The sequence below is a fragment of the Martes martes genome, assembly GCF_963455335.1.
Source record: "Martes martes genome assembly, chromosome: 5".
NCBI lineage: Eukaryota > Metazoa > Chordata > Mammalia > Carnivora > Mustelidae > Martes > Martes martes.
Window position 1 is genome coordinate 19,721,256 of NC_137892.1, and position 23,324 is coordinate 19,744,579.

At 43.8% G+C, this 23,324-nt stretch overlaps 1 protein-coding gene across 3 annotated transcripts; it reads right to left on the minus strand.

Moving 5' to 3' along the window:
* Positions 1–1,650: 1,650 nt before the first annotated feature.
* LOC308342823 (uncharacterized protein) lies at positions 1,651–15,348 on the minus strand. Of its 3 annotated transcripts, none has more exons than XM_080803451.1 (5): positions 15,327–15,348; positions 13,472–13,558; positions 8,263–8,389; positions 7,703–7,798; positions 1,651–3,327 (listed from the first exon to the last, which is right to left on the minus strand). In XM_080803451.1, exons 1-5 carry the CDS (start codon positions 15,336–15,338, stop codon positions 1,913–1,915), a joined length of 1,737 nt encoding a protein of 578 aa, XP_080659577.1. In that variant the 5' UTR covers positions 15,339–15,348; the 3' UTR covers positions 1,651–1,912. The 3 variants fall into 3 exon arrangements, with proteins under 3 accessions (XP_080659577.1, XP_080659578.1, XP_080659579.1); XM_080803452.1 differs by having other exon boundaries at positions 14,998–15,333; XM_080803453.1 differs by lacking the exon at positions 15,327–15,348 and having other exon boundaries at positions 8,263–8,409; positions 13,472–13,502.
* Between the last annotated feature and the right edge of the window lie 7,976 nt (positions 15,349–23,324).

A 23,324-nucleotide genomic window follows, 5' to 3' on the forward strand; every position in this document is an offset into this window, starting at 1 on the left:
CTTTGAGTGCTTATTCTTGAAGTGCTATCTTTTTGTTTTGTTTCATAAAAAGATAACCCAGACACATCTTCTACTTTCCCTGCTCCATATATAGAATCAGCCATTTCTCCAATGAGCCCAGGTCCCTTTTAGTGGGGAACAGCATTTAGAAACCAAAATCTGGGTACTAAGCATTCTCATTGCTTTGGGTAACCAAATGTTCTTCTCTAGAATATCTTGCAAATGGCTCTGTCCAGTGTTAAACACTGAGATCTTTTTAAAAGTTTATGTCCTTGTAAATATACTTAAAATTTATAAAAAGATATTTTCAGGTGAGCTAAGGCAGGTCAAGAAATATGCTATGCTGAATGCCTGCATTTAATTCTAAAACCTTTCTCAGACAGAAGGTTCTAGCTCCTTTTATTAAAACACTTTTTTTAAAGGATACCAATGGTGAAAGTGACACATGAAATAGTGGGAAATGGGCCCAGGGTAAAATGCAATGTATGTTAAAAATATGGAAAATGTTTGGAAAGCCAATTTTAACTGAAGACTAGAATGTTTAACAATAAAATACTCACATATCACTTTACACAAAAGGATTCCTAGAAGATGAATATAACAAAAACAAATGAAAAGGCAGCCTTCTACATGAAAACCCCAAAAGCAATTTCACCATCTGGAGCTCAGCTGAGTCTGAGGATTTATGTACAGTTATTATAAAAGCAGGTATAATTAGGAACACAGGAGAAAAAGAAAGAACAAGACTGTGAGATTGCAGTTAGGGGGATCCTGGCAAACAAAGAAATAAAACTGATTAAATTACTGCAATTACGCCCAGCCAGTTTATAAAACAAATAGTGAATAGTACTCTCAGGGCTTGAGGTTGGAAGCCAATGATTGTAATTTGTATCTACAATTACCATAGAAAACCAGAGCTAAAAACTTAAGATTCTAGCCTTGACTCTGCCCAATAAGCTCAATTTCGTTAGTAAAATGAAAGGCTATACATAAACTAAGTGAAAATTCCTCCTGGCTCTAATGAGCTACCAGGCGTAGAGTCAGATTCTGCAAAGAGGTACCTTCTGCAACAGGTAAGAGAGTATTTGCCTGACAGTCTCCCTTGCTTTAGTTCACTGCACCTTCTAGAATACTTTCCTAGAACTCTATTTGGGAGTGTCAAATCATGTCCAATTAAGAAATATATAAGGAAAAGGAAAAGAGATCCCATTTGGGCAAATTTTTAATTTCCTAAATTCTAAATTAACAAAACCACATTTTTTAATCATCAGGGACTTTGGGAAAAAATAGACATGTATTCTAAAGCTATATGTGTGTATATATATATATATGTCTGTATGTCCTGTGTCCACATACATATATTTTCATATTCAACCTGCTGCTGAGGCAGTTCATAAAAAGTGATTATTTCCACGTGAAAATTTGAATTTAAAGAATTCCTTTTTACCTTGAATTTCTCTTTATGGAAGAGAGCATATCCTACGCTTGCTTGCCATTTTAGCAAATACGGCCTCACACTTATTCACATTAACTCAATGACTAATTTAAAAGAAAATTCATATCAAAGCTTGAGCTTGGAAAGGGAATAAACTTTAAAGAAAGAAACAAAACGTATATTCCATTATTTTCATGGTTTTTTTTTTTAAGTTAGGCCTTTTATGTTTTTTTCTACGAACTAAAAAAAAATATCTATGTTCTTAGAAACCTTATTAGCATTTAATGGTACTTAGAAAATTCAACAAATCAGTGCTCTTCATAATCCCACTGATTAATTTCACCATGACGTAGTGGGAACTAGCATATTTTCTCCAGCAGTAAAAAAAAAAAAAAAAAAAAAAAAAAAATCTAATCCAGAATCTGTGCCCTATTTTTTATTCTCCAATAAGGAGTTTTGAATTATTTGAGAGAAGAATTAAACTTCACCTGGCTTATCTGCTCTAAGGAATCTCTGATACTGAGTAAGGGAAGAACTGTAGATAAATGGCTTCCCATAGTCCTTCCATTTATAGAGTTTTTCTTTTGTGTGAACTTTCTTGTGTCTGCACAGGTTTGATCTGTAACTGTAGGCCTTCCCACACTCCATACACTTGTAGAGTTTCTCCCCGGTATGGATTCTCTCGTGTTCAGTGAGGAATGAATACTGGCTGAAGGCCTTCCCACATTGATTACACTGGTAGGGCTTCTCTCCCGTGTGAATTCTCTGATGCCTGTACAGGTTGGATTTGCAACCAAAGGCTTTCCCACATTCTCCACAAGTATAGAGCTTTTCCCCGGTGTGAATTTTACGATGTTCGTTGAAGGAGGAATACTGGTTGAAGGTTTTCCCACACTCGTTACATTGATAGGGTTTCTGGCCAGTATGAATTCGCTGGTGTTCAAGAAGGGTTGAGATGCGTGTGAAGGTTCTCCCGCATTCCAGGCACTTACACAGCTGCTCCCCGGTATGAAGCTTCTGGTGTTCAGCCAGGGATGCAAACTGGCTGTAACCTTTTCCACATTCACTGCATTTATAGGGTTTCTCCCCTGTATGGATTCTTTGGTGTCTATGAAGTTTTGCTCTACAATTGAAGGCCTTCTCACATTCGGCACATTTATAGAGTTTCTCACCGGTATGAATTCTCTGATGTACAGTGAGGGTTGAACATTGACTGAAGGCTTTCCCACATTCCTTGCAGCGATAGGGTTTCTCTCCTGTGTGTACCCTCAGATGCTTGATCAGGGTTGAACTGCTGCTGAACGCTTTCTCACATTCATTACATTTGTAAGGTTTTTCTCCCGTGTGGATTCTCTGATGGGCAAGAAGGGAGGATCTGTGGCTAAAGGTTTTCCCGCACTCATCACATCTGTAGGGTTTCTCACCAGTGTGAATTCTCTGGTGTTCAATCAGATGGAGACTCTGGGTGAAGCTCTTCCCACATTCATGACAAATATGAGGTTTTTCTCCTGGGTAAATCTGGAAGCATCTCATTAGGTCAAAATTCTGTTTAAAATCTTTCCCAAAGGTGTAACAGATATTGGGTATCTTTTCTATAGGAGCACTTTGCTGTGTAACAAGAATTGTATTTATAAGTAAGCCTTTCCCCAATTCAAGACTTGTCTGCTTTACTTCTCCACTCATGGTTTTTTTGTGGGAGGTCACCATTTGCCTAAGAGATTTCTTCTGATGCTCCTGTCCCATCCTCCTCTCAAATTCGAAAGTCTGTCCAAAATTGGTGTCCCAGTGACCACACTTAATGGACTGCTTCTTTATTATTCCCTGAGATGTTTCTTCTCTAGAAATGCCTTGTCTGGGAGGCAACGCTTCCATTTCCATCCGAGCCTTGAGACCTGGAATGAGTCAGAAGCATGAATGATGGCACCTCTACTGGGAGAGACAGATGTGCGTCAGTGGAATGAAAAAACTGGTAATAGTACATATAAAAGAGCTCTGAAACCTCTTTTGGTCTCAAATATGGACTTGCATCTGGGTAAAAACCAGACGAGATGGAAAGAGAGGTGAAGAGGGGAAGGGGTGGTGTGGGAGAGTACAGCGGACAACCGAATGCTGGAAACGAAGAGACTTGCAACTTGAGAGAAGTAAATGCAGAGATAAGAACTGGTTGAGCAGAAGGGATGAAGCTACAGAAAAAATGTCAGCTCGTAAGCTTCAGATGGATACCGTAGGATACTTCAGTTAATTATTTCCTACTCTGTGTAAGGAGCAACGAAGCAGGTAACTTGTCTTTATTTTCTCTTTTTAGGTTTACTTATTTTTTTTAGTAATGTCTACCCCCAATATGGGGCTCTAACTCACAACCCCGAGATCTAGAGTCACACGCTCCCCCAACAGAGCCAGCCAGACACCCCGTTTTCTCCTTTCTATTCACACGCGGCTTTTATGTTTTCCGCCATGTTCTTGCCAAAATTTTATACACATTAATTTAAAAAATCTCTGCAGTGTTTTAAGTTTTGTGAAATCTGTATGTGAATACGATTTCATATCATAGCCTGTGACATGAGACACCCTGCCATCACTTCTCTCCTTCCTATTTGATCCTGAGGAGAAACAGATATATTTGTCTCTTCTACTAAGTGGCAACCAGAAGATTAACCTCTGCAGGAATCTCTTTACATGAATGAAAGTCTGTATGAAATGAGTCAATATGTCCCAACGATCTGGAATACACCCAGGGCGCAAGCTCAGACCGGACGGTAAGTGAAAGGGTTTAGTTTGAGCTGATTCTAAGGAAGTGTGGGTTAAAATCTGGCTCTCTTTTAATCAATCCATACTGCAAATACATTAAAACTAGGTCTTTGTATGTACTTAAATAATAAAACAAAGTATAACTAGTTATGTATGTTAATAAAACCTATTGAGTTTTAGTAATAAAATGTATTTTATTAAAATCAAATAGTTAAGAGGAAGAAGACATACGGGCACTAAATCTGTATAAAAATACTCTAATCTTGTTTTTCTAAAGAAATTTAACTAGTAAAGCCTAAATTAGCTGTCTCCTTTTTATAATTTTACAACGTGCTTTACTTATATATTCTATCATTTTACTAATATATATGCATATGAAACCTGAAAATAATTCAAGTATTTGTTCAGGGGGAACAGTGGATACGTCTTGCGGTTATTTCCTCGTCCCCTACTGTGCACACTACAAGTACACAATTAGAATGTCTTACATTATAAAGATAATGCATGGGACGCCTGGGTGGCCCAGTGGGTTAAAGCCTCTGACTTCAGCTCAGGTCATGATCCCAGGGTCCTGGAATCGAGCCCCGCATCGGGCTCTCTCCTCAGCAGGGAGACTGCTTCCTCCTCTCTCTCTGCCTGCCTTTCCACCTACTTGTGATCGCTCTCTGTCAAATAAATAAATAAAATATTTGAAAAATAAAAAATAAAAAAATAAAAAGATAATGCATGAATGGGCAGAGAGAGTTGGAAAAATCAAGAAAGGCACGTGACCTCGAAAATGAGGTTGTCTTCTCTCATGCTGGATTCCTGAAACCTAATCAGTCATTTATTGAACAAAGACTGAATAATCAGCAAGGATAACATGAAACAAAGACATGACTGGACAGGAATAGCTCGTTTCCCCTTGGCATGAGAAGCCTCAAGTGTACAATTCAGGTCTGAGGGTCAGAGAACCAAGATACCAGCATCGACAGTATTAGTGGGGAGTGATTTTATAAAGGAAGGTGGATAACAAAGAGGGGATGGGTTTCAGCAGAACAAGAAAAGAGGACCCTGTGTGTCAGAAAGGAGGCCTGAGCAAAGTCATCTGGGGGGAAGTAAACCTATTTAGGGGACACTTATTGAGTAAAGAAGGAAATCCAGGCCAGAATTCGTTAACATTTTTATTCAACAGGATGAGGCCGAGCACAGAGTTCCTGAACAATGGGCCGAGGAAATCAGAAGAATAATACAGGTCTTAGACACTCTTTGGCAGGTAATAATAAGACGAAGTGGTCATATTTGGTAAAGCAGGCAACTTGGACCAGAGCGAGGACAGAGTGGAAGCTGAGCAGTGATGCAGCTGCCGTAGTCTTTTTTTTTTTTTTTTTTTTAAGATTTTGTTTATTTATTTGACAGAGAGAAAGAGAGAGAGAGAGAGAGAGGCAGGCAAAGTGAGAGGGAGAAGCAGCAGGGGGAGCCCGACGCGGGACTTGATCTCAGGACCCTGGGATCATGATCTGAGCCAGAGGCAGATGCTTAACCAACTGAGCCACCCGGGGGCCCCAAGGCTGCACTGAGTTTTTAATTTTGAGCCTCATCAGCACTGAGTTCATCATAAAGGCTGCTCAATTAAATTAAAATGCAGGGGGCACCTGGGTGGCTCAGTGGGTTAAAGCCTCTCCCTTTGGCTCGGGTCATGATCCCAGGATCCTGGGATCGAGCCCCGAGTCAGGCTCTCTGCTCAGCAGGGAGCCTGCTTCCCTTCGTCTCTCTCTGGCTGCCTCTCTGCCTGCCCGTGATCTCTGTCTGTCAAATAAATAAAAAAATCTTTAAAAAAAAAAATTCAAATGCAGGATATTTGATCCCAGAAGCACAGAATTCAAAGAAAGACCTCGTCTCTTCCTTAAATATGTACAATCCCATTCCGAAAATAAATAACAAAGGAACTATAATTCGCTAGGACAGATGCTGTCACGGATGCGTTTGAGACATGGAGAAAGTGGCATATGAATGCGAGTGACTGAGAAATGAATGGTGACTGGGAAGCAGGAGAAATAAGGAAAACCTACAGGTCAGGTGGACAGGTGGGTCTTGCAGGGTAAGAGGGTTTCCAGGGGATAAGATGGAGGTGGTAATCCAAGAAGAAATGACACACAAACATAATGAGTGTGCAGGTTTGGCGGGAACATGGAAGGGCATGGAAGGGATCACTGATTCCTGTAAAACAACATGGAAACAGGCTATGAAGTAGGTTTAAGGTTGCATAACTGAGAAGCAACCAGTTCTCCAAAGGCACAGGATTAATACACCTGAGTTTCAAAAAGATTGCTCTGTGGGTGGAACAGAGGTTGGGAGAGGAGAACAAGGCTCAGAGAGGGTGGGTAACTTTCCTGCAGCACAGAGCACTTGTGAGCCATGGCATCAGTAACGGGAGCTTAGGAATGTCTAAATTCAAACCAGGATCTTAAGTGCTATCCTGCACTACTCACTAACTTTTTGGAGATAAATGTATTTTAATAAAGATGAAAAGTATTTGTGAAACCAAAAAAAAAAAAAGCCCATAAAGGCAAGAATCACAGATTAAAGGCCAAACCACAAAGACAGAAGGAAAATACTGCAAATCCATGTTACACAGTGAACAGAAATGACAAAGATGATCTAGGTTTCTGTTACTGCTTTTTAGCTCTTTGACTCTGCGAGCAAAACGTTTTACAACCTCTGATCACCATTCCTTCTGATATAAAGAGGGATATCTAAACTTGACCATCTTCAAGTGATCCTCCAGCTCCAACCAGTTTTAGGATAAAGACCAGTGAGACTAGCCGGGGCTAGAAGAGGATGTGTACACTACAGATCTTGGGACCAACTCCAGCTGCTGTTGCTGGAAGGCCACCGCACCAATCCACGTACCGCTATCTCTGACTGCGTCTGCATTACGGATGGGGAGTTAAAGGGTTGCAGTAGAGGGCCCCTGGTCCCCAAGCCAAACTATTTACCATCTGGGCCGTTGTAGGAAATGTGTGCCAACCCCTGGGCTGGAAAGACTACAGCGGTCAAAGAGAGCTGGTTGACTCTAACAATGGGACATGAGAGCCCAATCTCCCCAGAGATAAAAGGGAAATGTTGAGCTAAGAAATTAGAGACATGGGAGCATTGACAACTCTGAAATATGTGGTTGGTGAAAGAAATTACAAAGAATTCAAGACAGAAGGTGTAAACTATTTAAAATCTGCCCGGCATGAACGCATGTAAAGGCAGATGGGAAGAAAGCCATGAAAGCCAAGAGGCCAAGATGGCAGAAGGGAGTGAATGAAGCCACAGGAAAGGAAAAGAGGTTGAGAATGTGTGGAGTGTTAAGGAGGAGAAGAAAGAGGTCTACACAAGGGCTTTCTTGAGCCAAGAATACCATCACAACCACGGAGCCTCCAGTCAGGAGGCCCTGGCTCATAGTTTCCAGGCAAGTTCTCCCAGCACTGCTTCCTCATGGTGGGCTCGTGTATAAAACGCCCTGAGCCCATTTCCCAGACACTTACTCACCTAGAGAGGCATCTTGAGGAAGTTCCCTGTCCACCAGGCAGGGGTCTTCTCCTTGTTGCAACTGGCAGATCACCTTCGGCGTTGAGCACGGAATCCCTGCTCGTGAGGAAGGGAATGGGGTTGGAATGGGGGGCTTGAAGGGCAACCCCAGAGCTCACAGTGCAGAGAAGGGAGCCTGGAGAGGCACAGCAGGCAGCACCAGCGCTTCTGAGGGTCCCGGGCTCTCAGGGGATGGAGCAGGAGGCAGGGCTCAGTTCAGAAACAATAGGGGGCCCCCAGCTATGAATGTCTCTAACATGGGAGTCCTGTAAGTTTCTCAGACGCTAAATGGGGACCCAGGAATTGGATGAGGAGGACAGTGGTCAGGAGGAGGGGTGGGAGGAAGGGCAGAAGAGGGGGAAGAGCACAGCATGAAGGGCGGCCTGACATCAAACACACACTTTCCACTTCATAAAGATTCGTCCTTTCCCAGAGGCATGGCAGAGGAGAAGCTGCGGACTCTGAACCCCCAAGAGGCGGCTCCCCCCGGCAGATTCTTCCTTATAGACAAGCCTCCTTACCCAGTGAGACGAGGGTGCCGTAGTTCTCCAGCATCACCTCCCGGTACAGGGTTCTCTGCGTGGCGTCCAGGCGCAGCCACTCGTCCTGGCTGAAGAGCACGGCCACGTCCCTGAACGTCACAGACTCCTGCAACGGGAAATCCATTCCTGCTCAGTGGGACCAGCTTCTCCACTGCTCAGTAGGTACAGGGCTGGTGTGGGGATGTGTAGCAACCAATCCTGAAAATGTCCCAGGATTCAAAGTATTTCACCTTAACTTTTTATGTTACTTTGGGGACCACGCAGCAACTAGGTCACAAATGTCTACTGGGAACCCACTGTGGGCCACGTTCTGGGAGGGTGGGGGGAGGGAAAGGCAGTCCCTGCCAACAGGGAATTTCAGTCTCAGTCTGGGACCTGTCAGAGTAACTGAGCACATACATTCCCCTCCCTCTCACTCAAAATCCAAATTAAATGAAAGCAGGGCGGGGGGACTTAGAGCAAGGCGATAAAACTGTGGAAATGCCATTAGCAGAATAGAAATGAAAAGGAATTTCTGAACTGTAAAGCAAATTGTAAGAATATCGTTAGTTCTTGTTTACTGGATACTTGTAGGTTAGAGACTATGACGGGAGCTTTGTACACAGTATCTTCACTGAGTTTCAGAGAAATCCTGTTAAGATGCTATAATTAAATCATTTTGCAGATGAAGAAACATCTCAAAAGGTGATGTCACCTCCCAAGGTAATCCTGTTAGAAATTGGTGGAGATTGAAACTGAATTCAGGCGGACAGACCTCTAAGCTACACTGTCTGTCACACGGGTTTCCACAGTCTATGGAGACAAAAAGACGCAAAGGACCTGCAAGAGTACACAGGTGCCAAAGGGAACTGTGAGAGAAGGAAGTTCTTGCAAGAGAACCCCATTATACCCCAAAATGTGAGAAAGCAGAGGTTGGCCAGATGCCAACTCTTGTATGAAAGGGCTGGAACACATGGAAAATGATACATTTTGACCTTGTGATTCTACTTTTAGGATTTGACTATAAGAAATTCTCACACAACTGGATAGCGCTATTTGTTCAAGAATGTTCACTGGAACTCTACTTATATGCCAACAGTTGTGGTAGGCTAAGTAATGAACCTGTGAACACTATATCACTAGATATATATATATGACTAAAAGGACTCTGGGGGCATCTGGGTGGCTCAGTTGGTTAAGTGTCTGACTCTTGATCTCAGCTCAGGTCACGATCTCAGGGTCATTGACATCAAGCCCCATGTCAGGCTCTATGCTGAGCAGGAAGTCTCCTTAAGATTCTCCCTCTTGGGGCACCTGGGTGGCTCAGTGGGTTGAGCCTCTGCCTTCAGCTCGGGTCATGGTCTCGGGGTCCTGGGATGGAGCCCCACATCGGGCTCTCTGCTCAGCAGGGAGCCTGCTTCCCCCTCTCTCTCTGCCTGCTTGTCTGCCTACTTGTGATCTCTCTCCCTCTGTCAAATAAATAAATAAAATCTTAAAAAAAAAAAAAAAGATTCTCCCTCTCCCTTTGCCCGTCTACCACCCCACCCTCCACTTATGCTTTCTGTTTTTTTCTTTAAAAAATTTTTTAAATAAAAAAATAAAAGGACTCTGAAGTTTTGTTTTTTTTTTAAGTTGGTTCCATGACTAGCATGGAGCCCAGTCTGGGGCTTGAACTCATAACCCCGAGATCATGATCTGAGCTGAGCTCAAGAGTCGGACACTTAACTGACTGGGCCACCCAGGCTCCCCTTAAGGATTTTGAGATGGGAAGAGCCTGGATTATTATCCAGGTGGATCCAGTGTAATCACAGTGATCCCTGTTAGGACCCAAGAGGAGTCACAGTCAGAAGAGGACAAGATAGTGACATGAGGACAGGAGACTGAAGTCATACACTTTGAAGACGGATGAAAGGGCCCCAAGCCAAGGAACGCAGGCTGCCACCCAAAAATGCAAACAAGGCCTGGAAACAGATTTCCCCCGAGAACTTCCAGAAAGAACCAGCCGTGCTGAGAACCTGACCTTAAGCCAGTGAAACTGATTTCAGCCTCTGGACCTCCAGAACTGCAGGAGAAGATATTTACCTGGTTTCAAGACAATGTATTTGTGGCAAGTTGTTACAGGAGCAATAGGAAACTAATACAGTGGTGAAAAATTAAAGCCACCTATAAATCTATTAATGAAGGAATGGAAAAGCAAATGATAGGACCCTAATTCCATGAAATGGCTTATATATATGCAACAATTAAATAGAATGAGGTAGATCTGTATGGCTGACCTTGGAATTTGACCTTGATACACTGTTGATTCATATGAAAAATCGAGCTGCACAACAATCCACAGCTGTTGAAAAATTATCTATCCATCCACCCATCCATCCATCCAGATACATTTGGAAGACTACAACCAGCTGTCCACCCTCATCATTCTTTCATGTTTGTGGAGGGGCAGAAAAGAAATCTTTTGTTTATTACTCTGTACTCTTCCATTGTTTAACAGGCTGTGTGAATTTGTCTTGAAATGTTTTTGATTCATTTTAGTTTATGCATTGAGTTTGCAGCTCTATCTCTTTGCATTCGTAGTGGTTGCTCTGAGAATTATAATATACCTTCTTAGTTTATGGTCTAGTTAGAGCTAACATTTGATTTCACATAGAATGCAAGAACCCTGTGAGTATATGGGAATTTCCACTACCCCTTCCTCATGCTGTCCTTTTTAGAAAAATGCTCCCACTTCGGACAGTTGACAGGACTCACCAGACCTCACCAGGCACGCTCAGGGAGGCAATGGCTACAGTGCAACGATACAGAGTGCACTGAGGCCCCGGAGGACTGAGAGGTGTTCCATGTGCCATCTCCCTTTATTTGCACACACGGATGAGGCCGTGTCCTTGGATTTTATAGAAGGAACTTTGATTTTGGAGAGCTCAGAGGGGAAACTCTGAGCAGGGGCCTTTTGTGTTATCAAGGAAGACTTGTCAAACCATGTAGGCCAGCTGTCAACGGTCAGTGAAGAAGATGATCCTGGGGGTAGCAAGGGGCACTGGGATCTTAAACAACACATCCACTGCCTTTATTGTGCCCAGGGTCAAAAATAATCCACTCAGGCATCCTCAGAGATAAAGACAGAGCTTTTCCGGTCCAGACACAAATGTACTCTAGATCCTCGGCTGTCATACGCACTGTATCCCACTACATTATAAACCCCATCATTCAGCATATTTTTGCTCTAAACAATCGTAGACATTTTAAAGAAACTAAGAGGAAAAAGTATGTCTATATTTATATTTATAGCCTCCATTTCTAAAGCTCTTCACTTCCTTGCCAAGATGAGAGCTCCCATCTGGCATTATTTCCTTTCAGCCTGAAGAACTTCCTTCCCTCTTCATTCTTAAAGGCTACTTTTGTTGGTTATAGAATTCTGGGTTGAAGTTTTCTTTCTTTCCCTTACATAAAATGTAATTCTATTGTTTCTGATGAGAAGCATTTAGGCACTGATGCTCTGTATTTCGTATGATCATCTTATTCTGTTTGCTTTCAAATCTTTGGTTTTCAGTAAATTAGTGGTCAAAAAAAGAAAAAACCTGGCTCTGGGTTCCAAAGACCCTCCTCTCCAGCTTCCCTTAGCTACGACCAAACTCATGGGTATGGGAGAGCTCAGTGAGGAGCCCTTCCTCTGGGCAGAGAGCATTGCTAGATATCGCTTTGCACTGAGTTTTGCTGCTCTTTACATTCTGGCTTCCTGAAACACCCGTCTCCTTGTCATTCGAGAAGCAAAGCAAAGCCTAACCTAGTGGCAAGAGGCATACCAAATTTGGCAGTCCTAAAATAATTCTGTTGCTGCTTATGATAATAAAAAACAATAGTAAAAGCTTTTACTGAGAATTAATATGCACCATGCACCGGTCTCAGCATTTTACATAAACTTTCTTGGAGCCTAATGTTAACTGTATAGGCAGCCTTGTTTGGGGTCAAGGCTAGCTGGGAGACCTTGGTCAAGTTATTTGCTTCTCTGTGCCTCAGCTTCCTCACCTGTAAAATGCAGATATTCAGTCCTCCTGAACAGATCAAACGAGGTTTGATCATTTTATTAATTCCACTTACAAATGAGGAAATGAGCACACAGAAAATAACTTGCCAAGGTCACATCCCTAGCTTGGTTATGAACTTAGGAACTCAAGTTCCAGCGTCCACATTTGTAACCTGTAAACTAACACTACTTTGGGGGAAAGCAGCCAGTGAAAACAGAGGCTTTGGGGATGGCAGAACAGAAAATCCACAGAAGGAACAGGAGCTGGCACTGGGGGAAAGCTGTGACCTCCATGTGGGAGAAACTCCCTAAAAGTTTGGGAATGACAGACTGTGTCTTTAGGGAAAAGCCCCAGGCTCCTCAGGCTGTTTCCCAGATCATTTGGGAAAGATCTTCAGAAGGTTAAGGTAATGAAAATGGATGTCAAAAGGGCAAAGAGCAAGAAGGGCCCAAGAGGGGAGGCAGGGGACAAGATTTAGAGACAGAGACATCAGTCGGGTCCAGAAGGGGGACATGTGGATAGTATGCCGTCAGAGCTACGCCTGACATAGAACTCCCAGCCCTCTGTCCTCTCCAGGGCTGGCCTCAGGGCCCAAGCTCAGCTGGGCTCCTTCCGGGATGCCCACCACCAGCAGCCCTGGCCTTCAGTGCCAGCTCGAAATGACCCCACACCCAGGATCTTTTCCTGGCTCTTTTTGGACACTAAATCATTTCCTAAGGTCAATGCCAAGAACGCCCTGAAGACAGAAATACTGTCTTTCCTCTTTGTAACTCCCGTGCTCTGCATAGCATCCTGTGCATAGTCGGTTTCTCAACAAATGTTCACTGAGGGTGTCTTTGCTCCTTCCATGTCTTTGCCCCAAGTGAGACTATATCCTCTGTGAGGACAAAGACCGTCTAATATGCAATACTGCGCACCAAGCATTTATTGTAGCCAGAAGCATGTATTCAGAGCTGACTCAATGAGGTTAGGGTGAATTAAGAGTGACCTGGGGACAGAGGAGGCACATTCCTCAGCACTCCCTCCATGAATCCTGCATCCTGGGGAAAACTTAAAAAGCTCTAGATTCCCCCCACCCCCCAGTTTTCTCTGGAGAGAAAAGTACCCAGACAAAGAATGGAAACACCTCCACCATCTCTAAACCCAGAAAACAATTTATGAAAAAGACAAACTTCACTTACTGTCACCTTAGTGGGCAGCAAATCCATGGCCATTCTTTCCTTCTCAGTTTTCCTATCAAGGGAGTGCAGACCGCTGACAGGGTAGGTCTGGAGAGGAACAGGTGTCATGAGGAACTCTGGTGTGAAGGGATGGCTGGGAGAGAGGAAGTTCCAACTACCCGTAACGTCTACCGGGTCCCAACAAAGCCACAGCACATCAAAGATGCAGACCAAGTAAAACGCATGCTTACCAAGCCAATGAAGCTCTAAGACAATTCGCCCATCTCCATCTCCCTGTATTAACGATATTCTAATTGTTGTAAGGTGATGCTATACTGTCACCTAAGGTCTACTAGTTGTGACTCAGCAGCCTGCAACTTTCCCTAGCTACCTGGAGGCCTTAGGAAGCCTTAAACCGTGATCACTGTAAAACCCACAATGAACATGAATTTCCCTGGCTGCCACTTTCAAACACAGGCAGCCAATCCTCAGTCAGCCTGCCCCACCTAGCCCTTTCCTTCCAGAAAAAGCCACAGTAAAGGCGCTTGTCCACATCTGCCTTGTCTCTCTGCCTCATGACCCACCCAGGTGCTTTCCCTGAGTGGCCCCTGCATGGAGTGCTGCATGGGTCCCGGATATAACACAACCTGCAAACCTTCCTCGCCCCACCCCCACCCCTGCCTGTGGCCCGAGGTTACCGCACCCACAGGAATGTGTTTAAAACGCTCCCTCTGGCAGGGATGCACCCCAGACTGTTGCTCGGCAGCCCCTCCTAAACACACATTCCACAGGGATCTCCTGGGAGGGCACCCAGCTGGAAACAGCCCTGCTTCTCACACACAAACCCCACCTGGGAGGACACAGGAAAAGGGTGCCTGAACAGCCAGACCCGTGTCAGAGGAGGACCCCGCCACAGCTGCCTGCACTGGCCGCCTGGGTTTGCCTGAGGGTTCTTCGGGGAGCAGCACCCGGCATGAGAGCTCGGCTAGCTGAGTGTGGGGTGTCATCTGGGGCTGGGGCGCTTCAGCCAGGTTGGGGAAGCTGCTGTAGGAGTAACCGCAGAAACTCCAAGATGCACACCTCCTCCGCACCAGAATCCGGGGTGCTTGGCATGTATTCTTTCTAAACCTCACGAGGACTCTAAAAAGTATTGCTACCCTATTTTACAGATGCCAGGGAGGCTGAGAACTTAGGGAGTCGGAGCGACCTGCCCGAGAAACAAAAATGGTAAGTAACAGGGGCAGGAAGGGAATCCTTGTTCGGGGCCAGGGCCCTGGCTAAATGTGGCAAATTAGCTGGCCACTCTGCCCGTTTCTCCGTCTGTAAACTGGGGGCAGCGCGCAGCCACTTTTCGGGGCATAAATCCCGAAGGATGAAATGAGTTCATTCATCCGAGGCGCCGGCCCACTGCCGGGCACACCGGGCACACCGCGTGCTCGCGCTCCGCGGGCACGAGCTATTGTTTTTCCATCACAGAGAGGTCTCCGAGAAGACAGCCCCCCACCCCCGACCCCCGCCCGCAGCAGTCCGGGGACGCTCCAGCTCACCTGGCAGGGCGCTCCCTCCCCGCGCGTCTCCCGCGGACCTGCGACGCCCTCAACGCAGCGCCGCCGGGGCCGCGGGGACTAGCCCCTGACCCACGGGCCGCGCCGCGTCTCCCGGGGCCCGCGCGCGGCCCCGCCCAGCTCCGCGCCTCCCAACCCAACGCCGCGCCCCCCACCCAGCCCGGTACAGGCGCTGGCTCCACCGCCGCGCGGAAGAGGCCCCGGCAGATCTCTGCCCCACACAGGCCGCCACAGCGCAGCCGGGGTCGCCTCCGCCACCGACCCGAGAAAGGCCTGGAGCCGTCCCGCAACCCCGCGAGCCCCAGGACTACCACTCCCGGCATGCCTCGGCCGCGCGCGGACTACATTTCCCAGAAGGAGGCCGGGCGAGCCCCGGGAGCTGCCCTTTCCCTCCCCCTGCGAGCTCACGGGATCCGCTGTCCGTCCCCCCACCGCACCCCCCCATCCCCCACCCCACCCCACCCCGCCCCGGGAGGTCCGCGGCACGCGAGGGTGCGCTGACGAGTAAAGCGGACGGTCTCCTCCCCGTGCTGGCTGTCTGCATCCGCCCGGGGGCTTATTGTGCTAGACCCGCAAGGTAATTTGAAAAAGCAAAACCTGAATTTAGACGCCTTTAGGGGGATCCGTGCGCCATGGCCCCCCACCAGCTAGTTACGATAATTTTTTTAATGCATACCATACTCAGAAGATGATGAATGCATAGCTACAGTTTAAGAAACCAATACCCACATACCCAACACTTTACTTAAAAAGGTATTTGACCAGAATTTCTGAAGTCCTGTCCACAATGCTCTCCTGTCATTTGTCTAAATTGTGCTAAGCATTTACCTTGCTTAGCTTGATGGTATTATATTCCACGATAAGTGTTTATTTTTGCAAGGATTTTGATCTTTATATAGATGGAATCTGCTGTGGCATATGCTCAACTTGACCGCTGTTTGAAAAAAAATCAAGTGAGTGTATTTTAAAGATCTTATTGCTTTATTCAGTGATTCTTGAACCAGGTAGCATCCTAGCAGGTAGGAAGGAACTCCAAGAAGTACTACATGCAACCCTTTTATAGGCAGAAGGGAGCAGGAACAAGGAAAGTATTTTAGGCAAAAAGTGGATTGCTTATTGCAAGGTTAGTTTACCTACAGAAGATGGCAAAGATTTATCAGGCAGATTACCTAATTAATGATGATCACCCAGCTCCTGGTTGGCTGGTTTAAGATTCTATATCTGGAGGAGCTGAAACTCGAAGTCTTTGTTTGGTGAGGGGGGAACTTAGCCTGAGAGATCACTCTTTGGCAACTTTTAGATTCACCTATCTTGATACATGCGAAGTTCATCCATTATCACTACTGTATAAGATTTCACTATTCACTCATTCAACAACAACAACAAAAATCTTCAACACCTCTCTTGCTCCTGGCATTGTTCTAGATGCCAGAAATACACATTAAACAAAACTCTCAAACCCTCTGCATTCGTGCAGCTTAAATTCTCCAGAAGGAGAGAGAAGAAAGATGATAAACTAGAATAATAAATGGTATGTTTTTAGGGAGTGATGAGTGCTAATGAGAACAGGAAAGGGGGAACAGTAATCCTGGGGGGGGGTGGTTACTGCAATGTTATACAAAGTGTTTTAAGAAACGTCTTACTGAGAAGGTGACATTGAAGAAAGATCTGCAGAGAGATAGGGAGCCCAGTTAAGGATCTGTGGGAAGGCTTTCTGGCAGGCTGAAAAGCAAATGCCCAGAGGTGGGAGCACTCCTGGCCTGCTGAAGACACATTAAGGAAGCAGGCAGAAAGAAGTACAGGCGAGATCAGAGGCAAGAGGACTAGAATATGCAGGCTCTTACTGGTCATGGTCACTGGATCTTACTCTGAAAGAGAATGTTCTGAGCAGTGGAGATGTTAGAGTAGGCAGTTAGTTAGGGGTTAATAGGCTGCTGGATGTCAGCAAACGGGGGAGGGGGGAGTCAGGGTCAGCCATGGGGGGATGTTAGAAACCTGTCTGGACAGCAGTACCCAAAACAAAGCCACAGGGAGCCGAATCAAAGCAGACAGGCCCAAGACAAAGGCTGGAGACCCTGATCAGGTAAGGGAGAAAAGGCCAGAAACCCTGTTCCCAAGAAATCCCCTCCCCAAGTAATACATATTCCACCCTTAGTTAAGAACTGTCAGTAAAAGATATAGAGACCCGAACCCAGCTTCCCCTTGTGCTCCCCTGCTGTGGGGAGCATACTCTCACTTGAATAAACTTTCCCACGTACACCGCTCAACTGTGTGTCCCATCTCTCCTTGAATTCCTTCTTGCAACATGACCAAGAGCCTCCTACAGCATCCCAGCGACAGGCAGGGCAGAGGCCTCAGGACCCCAGGGTCTCCCTTGTCCATCCTCTGATGTCCATTTCTAAGTGATGACTTTGACTACCATGCTGAGAGTTAACCAAAGGGTCAAAGGAAACGACTGAGAGACTGGGGCTAGCTAGAAGTCCATGGTCCGTCCCTGGGCAATGTGGAATAGAGCCCACTGGACCGGCTGGACTTGGGGACATGGGGTATACTGTGGAAAATGCCACCCAAATTCTACTGTGAACCTGAATGTTCTCATAGAAACACGCCATAAAGTATTCATATCTTCTTGCCTTATATAAACTCCCATAGAAGTTTAAAGTGTATTATAACATTCAAGAGGGATTGCAAATGTTTAGGAAAAATAACCCAAGTGACCCAAGCAAAGAGATGCTTGAGCAAGATGGTGTTGGAACAGAGGGGCCCAAAGGGTAATTCCATTACAACCCTATAAATTTATGGAGTCATGAAAACCTACATTTTTTGTATACAATTTTTTATTGTATATAATTTGCTTAAAGGAAATTGAAATCTTGCCAGCTTGATTTCTTTTGCTCATATCTTTAAGTAGGCTCCACTCCTAACGTGGGACTTGAACTCATGACCCTGAGATCAAGAGCTGCATGCTCTTCCAACTGAGCCCATGTCTTTCCACTGAAACAGAGATCACTAAGCAACTGGTGATTATTACAGAGCAGCTTTTAGGCCTCTTGCCACAGGCATGACAGTGGGTGTGCTCTGTCTTGAGCACAATGGCACACAGTAGGCACTTAAAGATAGAGAGAAATAAAAATGGGGCAAACATGATGTGTAGTTGTTTGGGAAGATAACCGAAATGTTTCTTTGGGTAGATGAGGTAGTGATGATGGTATAAACCTGAAACTCCCATCACGGCCTTTGGAAAAACAACAAAGGATATGGCAGAGGAAAGAGGTAGTTGTGGAAGAGGCAGTAGTGTTCCTAAAATGGGTATAAAACTACCGCCAGGAAGAAAAAGAACACTGTGTGTGAAAACAGCAAAACTGTACAAGTGTAGAAGGGAACGGAATATAAGTGCTTCAGACACTGTTCAACAGAACAGTCTATTCCAAACATGGGCAAAGGATCAGACACTGTTCAACAGAACAGTCTATTCCAAACATGGGCAAAGGATTTGAACAGAACATTTCTCAACAAAAGATATAAAAATGGGCAAAAATCTTATAAAAGGGAGCTTCTACATCACTAGTCATCAGGGCAATGCAAATTATGACCAGCATGAGACACCACTTCACACCTTTGAGTGTGACTATTATGGAACGAAGCCAGAAAATACCAAGTGTTGGCAGAGATGTAGAACCACCCATACTGGAACTGGAACCCTCGCACGTTGCTGATGGGAATGTAAAATGGTGCAACCACAGTGGCAAAGAGTTTGGCTATAATATCCACTCATATGACTCCACAATCCCACTCTTAAGTATCTACCCAAGAGAAATGTCCACACAAACACTTGTACACAAATGTTCACGCCAGCATTGTTCCAGATCGCCCAAATGTGCAAACGACCCAAATGTCCATCAACACATAAATGGATAAATAAAATGGGATGGATATTTACAATGGAACATTACTTAGCCTTAAAGAGGAAGGAAATCCTGACACCTGCTATAATGTAGATGAACCTTGAAGACATTATGCTAAGTGAAATCAGCAGACACAGAAGGACTCCCTATTCAACTTATGTAATCTAAATAAGCAAATTCAGAGAGGCACAAGGAGAATAAGAGGTGACCGGGGCTGGCAGCAGGGAATATGGGGGAATTACTGCTTAATGGGTGTGGAGCTTCTGTTTGAGGTGATAAAAGTTTCTGGAAATAGATTGTGGTGATGGTTACAAAATATTGTGAATATCCTCAATACCGCTAAATTGTACACTTAAACATGGTTATAGTGACAAGTCTTATAAATACTTTACTGCGGTTTTTTAAAAAAAAATACATGCAGAAGGTGAGGAGACATCCACAGAAAGATAATGCTTTATGTGGAGAATATTGTTAATGGAAAGACAGCGATGTGGAAGCCATGTGTCAAGGGAGAAGTAGCAAGAGGAGGAAACAGAAGATCCTGCAAGAAAAGAGAGAAAATCCCCCCAAATGTTTTTGATTCCACAATTCCTCCTCCAACCCCTAAGTCATCCAGTCAAGAAATCATATGTTGCTACACAGACAGAAGTAGGTATATGCAACTTACAGATTTTAGATACGGACTCAAGCTTGTGACAGAAAGGACACAGAAATGAGCTTGCAGGGGCTCTTGAGGCCAAGTCTGGGACAATTTCAGCATCAACATACACAAAGATATTAGCAGATTACAGTCCATTAAATAAAATAAGAAACCATGCTTCCAGTCATAAAAACAGAAGATAAAATACTTCCCTAAAGTGGAAGGCCAATTAATAAAGGCATAAGAAATGACAGAATTATGAGATCTCTATGTGGAAACCATTGTGATGATAATAAACCCAGTGTCATCTATAGATGCTAAAACTGGCGGAGGTGAGATTTTCTAGTACAGGTGTACATGCATACACTAATCGGATCACCTGTCAAGATACTAATGACTGTGAAGAGAAAAACAGTGACTTTAGAGTGGGAAAGCAGGCAGACACAACCCCAACCAAGGTGAGGCTGAAATGACGAACATCACAAGGCTCCCAATGTGATAAGACCATGAACTGAGAATACAATATTGCTTTGGTAGTTTTCTTACCAAAACAGCAGAAAACACTGGACAAAGCCAATAGAGGGACAGTCTAGGGGAAAAGAAATGGGCCTATTCATTTCACAGAGCTCTTCATGAGAAAATGGGTTTGGTAAGAGAAGGGCCCAACCCACCTGAAAGGTGGACATTTTAAATAATTTAATTACTATGAACACTATAAATTCAATGTATCAGGCATATCAATTCTATTATAAAAGGTAGAGCATATTCCTTTTCAGGTTGCTTTGAAAATGGCCCATTAGAAAGGTATACAAATGGATAGTGTTCTCTTCTGCCCTGTCCTCTTATGCACATTTTTTTACTTTAGTATGTGTTTCCTGACTTGGACCATCTCCCTTCATCTGGTGATCTAGGGAGATGAATGAGAGGGGAAACTATAGACAGGAAAGGGAGGTGTTCATAGTTTTGTTGGGGAGGCATGTTTAAATTCAACAGTGGCCAGAAGAATGTTATGACCTTGGGCGCACAGTTGGTTGAGCACCTGACTCTGGGTTTCAGCTCAGGTCATGATCTCAGGGGATTGAGCCTCGAGTCAAGCTCCTTGCTGAGTGTGGAATCTGCTTGAGATTCTCCCTCTCACTCTGCCCCTCCCCCTGCTCTCTTTACTCTCTTCTAAAATAAATTTTTTTTAAAAAGTTATGACCTTAAAATGGCCCTTGAATACAACCTCTTGATGTGCACTTCACCTAGGGTGATCAGGCAGTAAGATCTGTTTTATCCTACCTTAAATGACCCAATATAGAGTTGGGGCAAAAAACTCTATTTAATCATTTTTACTGATACACACATTGGCCTTCCTACTGATCCTCATTCTGGCTGGCCTGGGTAACCTCTTCCTGAGAAGGCAGGCTCTCTCAGGCATCAGGCAAGCTGAGGAACCCCAGGCTCCTCCCCAAGTCACTTCCTTGCCTCACAGTCAGAGATAATCACCATCCTGAATTGTGTATTTGTATGGTAGCTAGTCTCCAAATATCGTCCCGATGAACCATAACCCTGGTATTCACATCCTTGTATCACCTTCTCCCCTTGAATCTGGACCACATCTATAAACCATCTTTCACCAAAAGAATACAGAATTGATGTCGTATGACTTCCAAAACTGAGTTCTAAGATCTGCACTTTCAATGTAGATCCTTTAGGGTGCTGGCTCTTGGGACACTGCCTCACAGGGGCAGGCACCCTTTTGTGCAAAGCCCAACTGGGGTCTCAGCAGCAGACATCATTGGGTGTCAGCCACCCTAGACACCAAGCCCAGGTGAGCAGCAGCTGCTTTCTGACTGCAAGTGCATTAGAGATGCCAAGTAGGATATGGAACCAGATATGGAACCAACAGTACTAATAAATTGTTGCTTTAAGCCATTAAATTTGCCACAGATAGCTAGACTATCTTATCTTTCAGTCACTTGCTATTTTTAGTATCTTAACTATATGTATAAATCACTTAAAATCGATTTAATATTGCAGAACATGTTATTATACCATATGTTGTTTCCTATGACTTTTGAAAAGTCAATAGGCCTTTAAATTCATCTGTTTGCTTATAGCTTTGGTTCACTTACTCTCACCGCTGCTCTACATTGTTAATATTTCAAAATTATTCATTTTTCTATTAACAGGCATTCGGACTACTTCCAAACATTAGCGTCTATGATCAGTGCTGCTAAGAATATCTTTATACATGTCTCTTAACTGCTCATATACACACATTTATCTATCATATGTACATAGGAGTGGGACTTCTGTGTTTGATGACATGCACAAGTTCAACTTTACAGGATGCCAATGGTCTATATCAATTTACACTCCCACTAGTGGAGTATGGATTCCAGTTATTCCACATACGTTCCAAAACTCAGTAATGTCACACATCTTCATTTTTACTCATCTTAAAAAAAAATCATAAAATTTGGGGTGCCTGGCTGGCTTAGTCAATGAAGTGTGTGACTCTTGATCATGGAATCGTGAGTTCAAGCCCCACATTGGATACAGAGCCTACTAAAAAAACAAAAAAAAGCAAAAAAAAAAAATTAAAAATAAGATCTATTTAAAAAGTCATAAAATCTCATAAAATCCTCTCTGTGGTCCTAATTTCCATTTTTAAGCACTTTTCATGTTTTTAGAAATCTCTATTTCCTCTTCTGTGAAAGTAGTAGTCATGTATTCGGAACACTTTTTTTCCTATAAGGTTGTTTTCTTTTTTTAAGTTGATTTGTACAAAGTATTTGAACTTTCCAGACAATAAGTGTTTGTCAAAAAATGTGGAAAGATCTATTTTATGTCTTTTCAATTCCATTTTAGTTTATTTTGATAACCAGGTGTTCTTTTTTTTAATGTTAGCAAATATAGAAAAAGATTTCATGGCTTATTTGTATTCTGCTTAAAAAAATCCTTCCCTATTGTGAGGTCATAAAGTTATTCTTTACATCTTCTTCCAAAAGTTATACAATTTTGCCTTTCACAGAATTCTTTTTGTGGTGAGGGTAGGCATCCAACTTTTCTTCTGTGTGGATGAAATGTTTTTCTCAGAGCCATTATTCATTATTGAATAATTTGTTATTTCTCTATACTGCTCCTGTCATATGACTACTTCTAACATTTTACCATTTTTTTATTGCAGGTTTTTGGTAAATACCCTTTTACCAAGCTAAGTAAACTCTTTCCACTCTTTACTAAGTTTTTACAATGAATGGGTGCTGAGTGTTTTGGTTGCTTTGTCAGCACTGAGATGAAGGTATGCATTTTGTACCTTTAACCTGCTCCAGTAGTACACAGCAACTGTAAGTTTCCTAATGCTAAGTAACCCACCCATTCCCAGGAAAAATTTCCATTTATCACCATGTATGAACTATGCTGAGGTACTGCTAGATTACATTTGCTTTGTTTAGTAGGATTTTTACATTTTTGTTCCTGGATGATACAGGCCTGTGGTTGTTGTTTTTTTTCTTTTTTCTACTTTCCTTGCCAGATCTTGGTACCGGATTATATTGGAATCATTGTGCTTCTACACGATCACCTCTGGATGATCCCACATAAGACTCAAAGAGCTTGTCACTTGCAAGCTTGAGAGACCTCAATGTAAAAATAACTGGGCCTGATATTTTCTTTGTGTAACTTTATTCAGATTTATTTGGGGGGATTATTTTTAGGACTATACTGTTACTGGGAGGTACGATGGTCTAAACATGTGCCCCTTCAAAATTCTTGTT

What these genes read in the sequence shown, in the direction of transcription:
- LOC308342823 (XM_080803451.1), bottom strand. An exon ending in CGGCACCCTCGTCTCACTGG is followed by an intron (nt 7,799 to 8,262) that starts GTAAGGAGGCTT and finishes CCTCACGAGCAG; the next exon opens with GGATTCCGTGCTCAACGCCG. An exon ending in TCCTCAAGATGCCTCTCTAG is followed by an intron (nt 3,328 to 7,702) that starts GTGAGTAAGTGT and finishes GACTCATTCCAG; the next exon opens with GTCTCAAGGCTCGGATGGAA.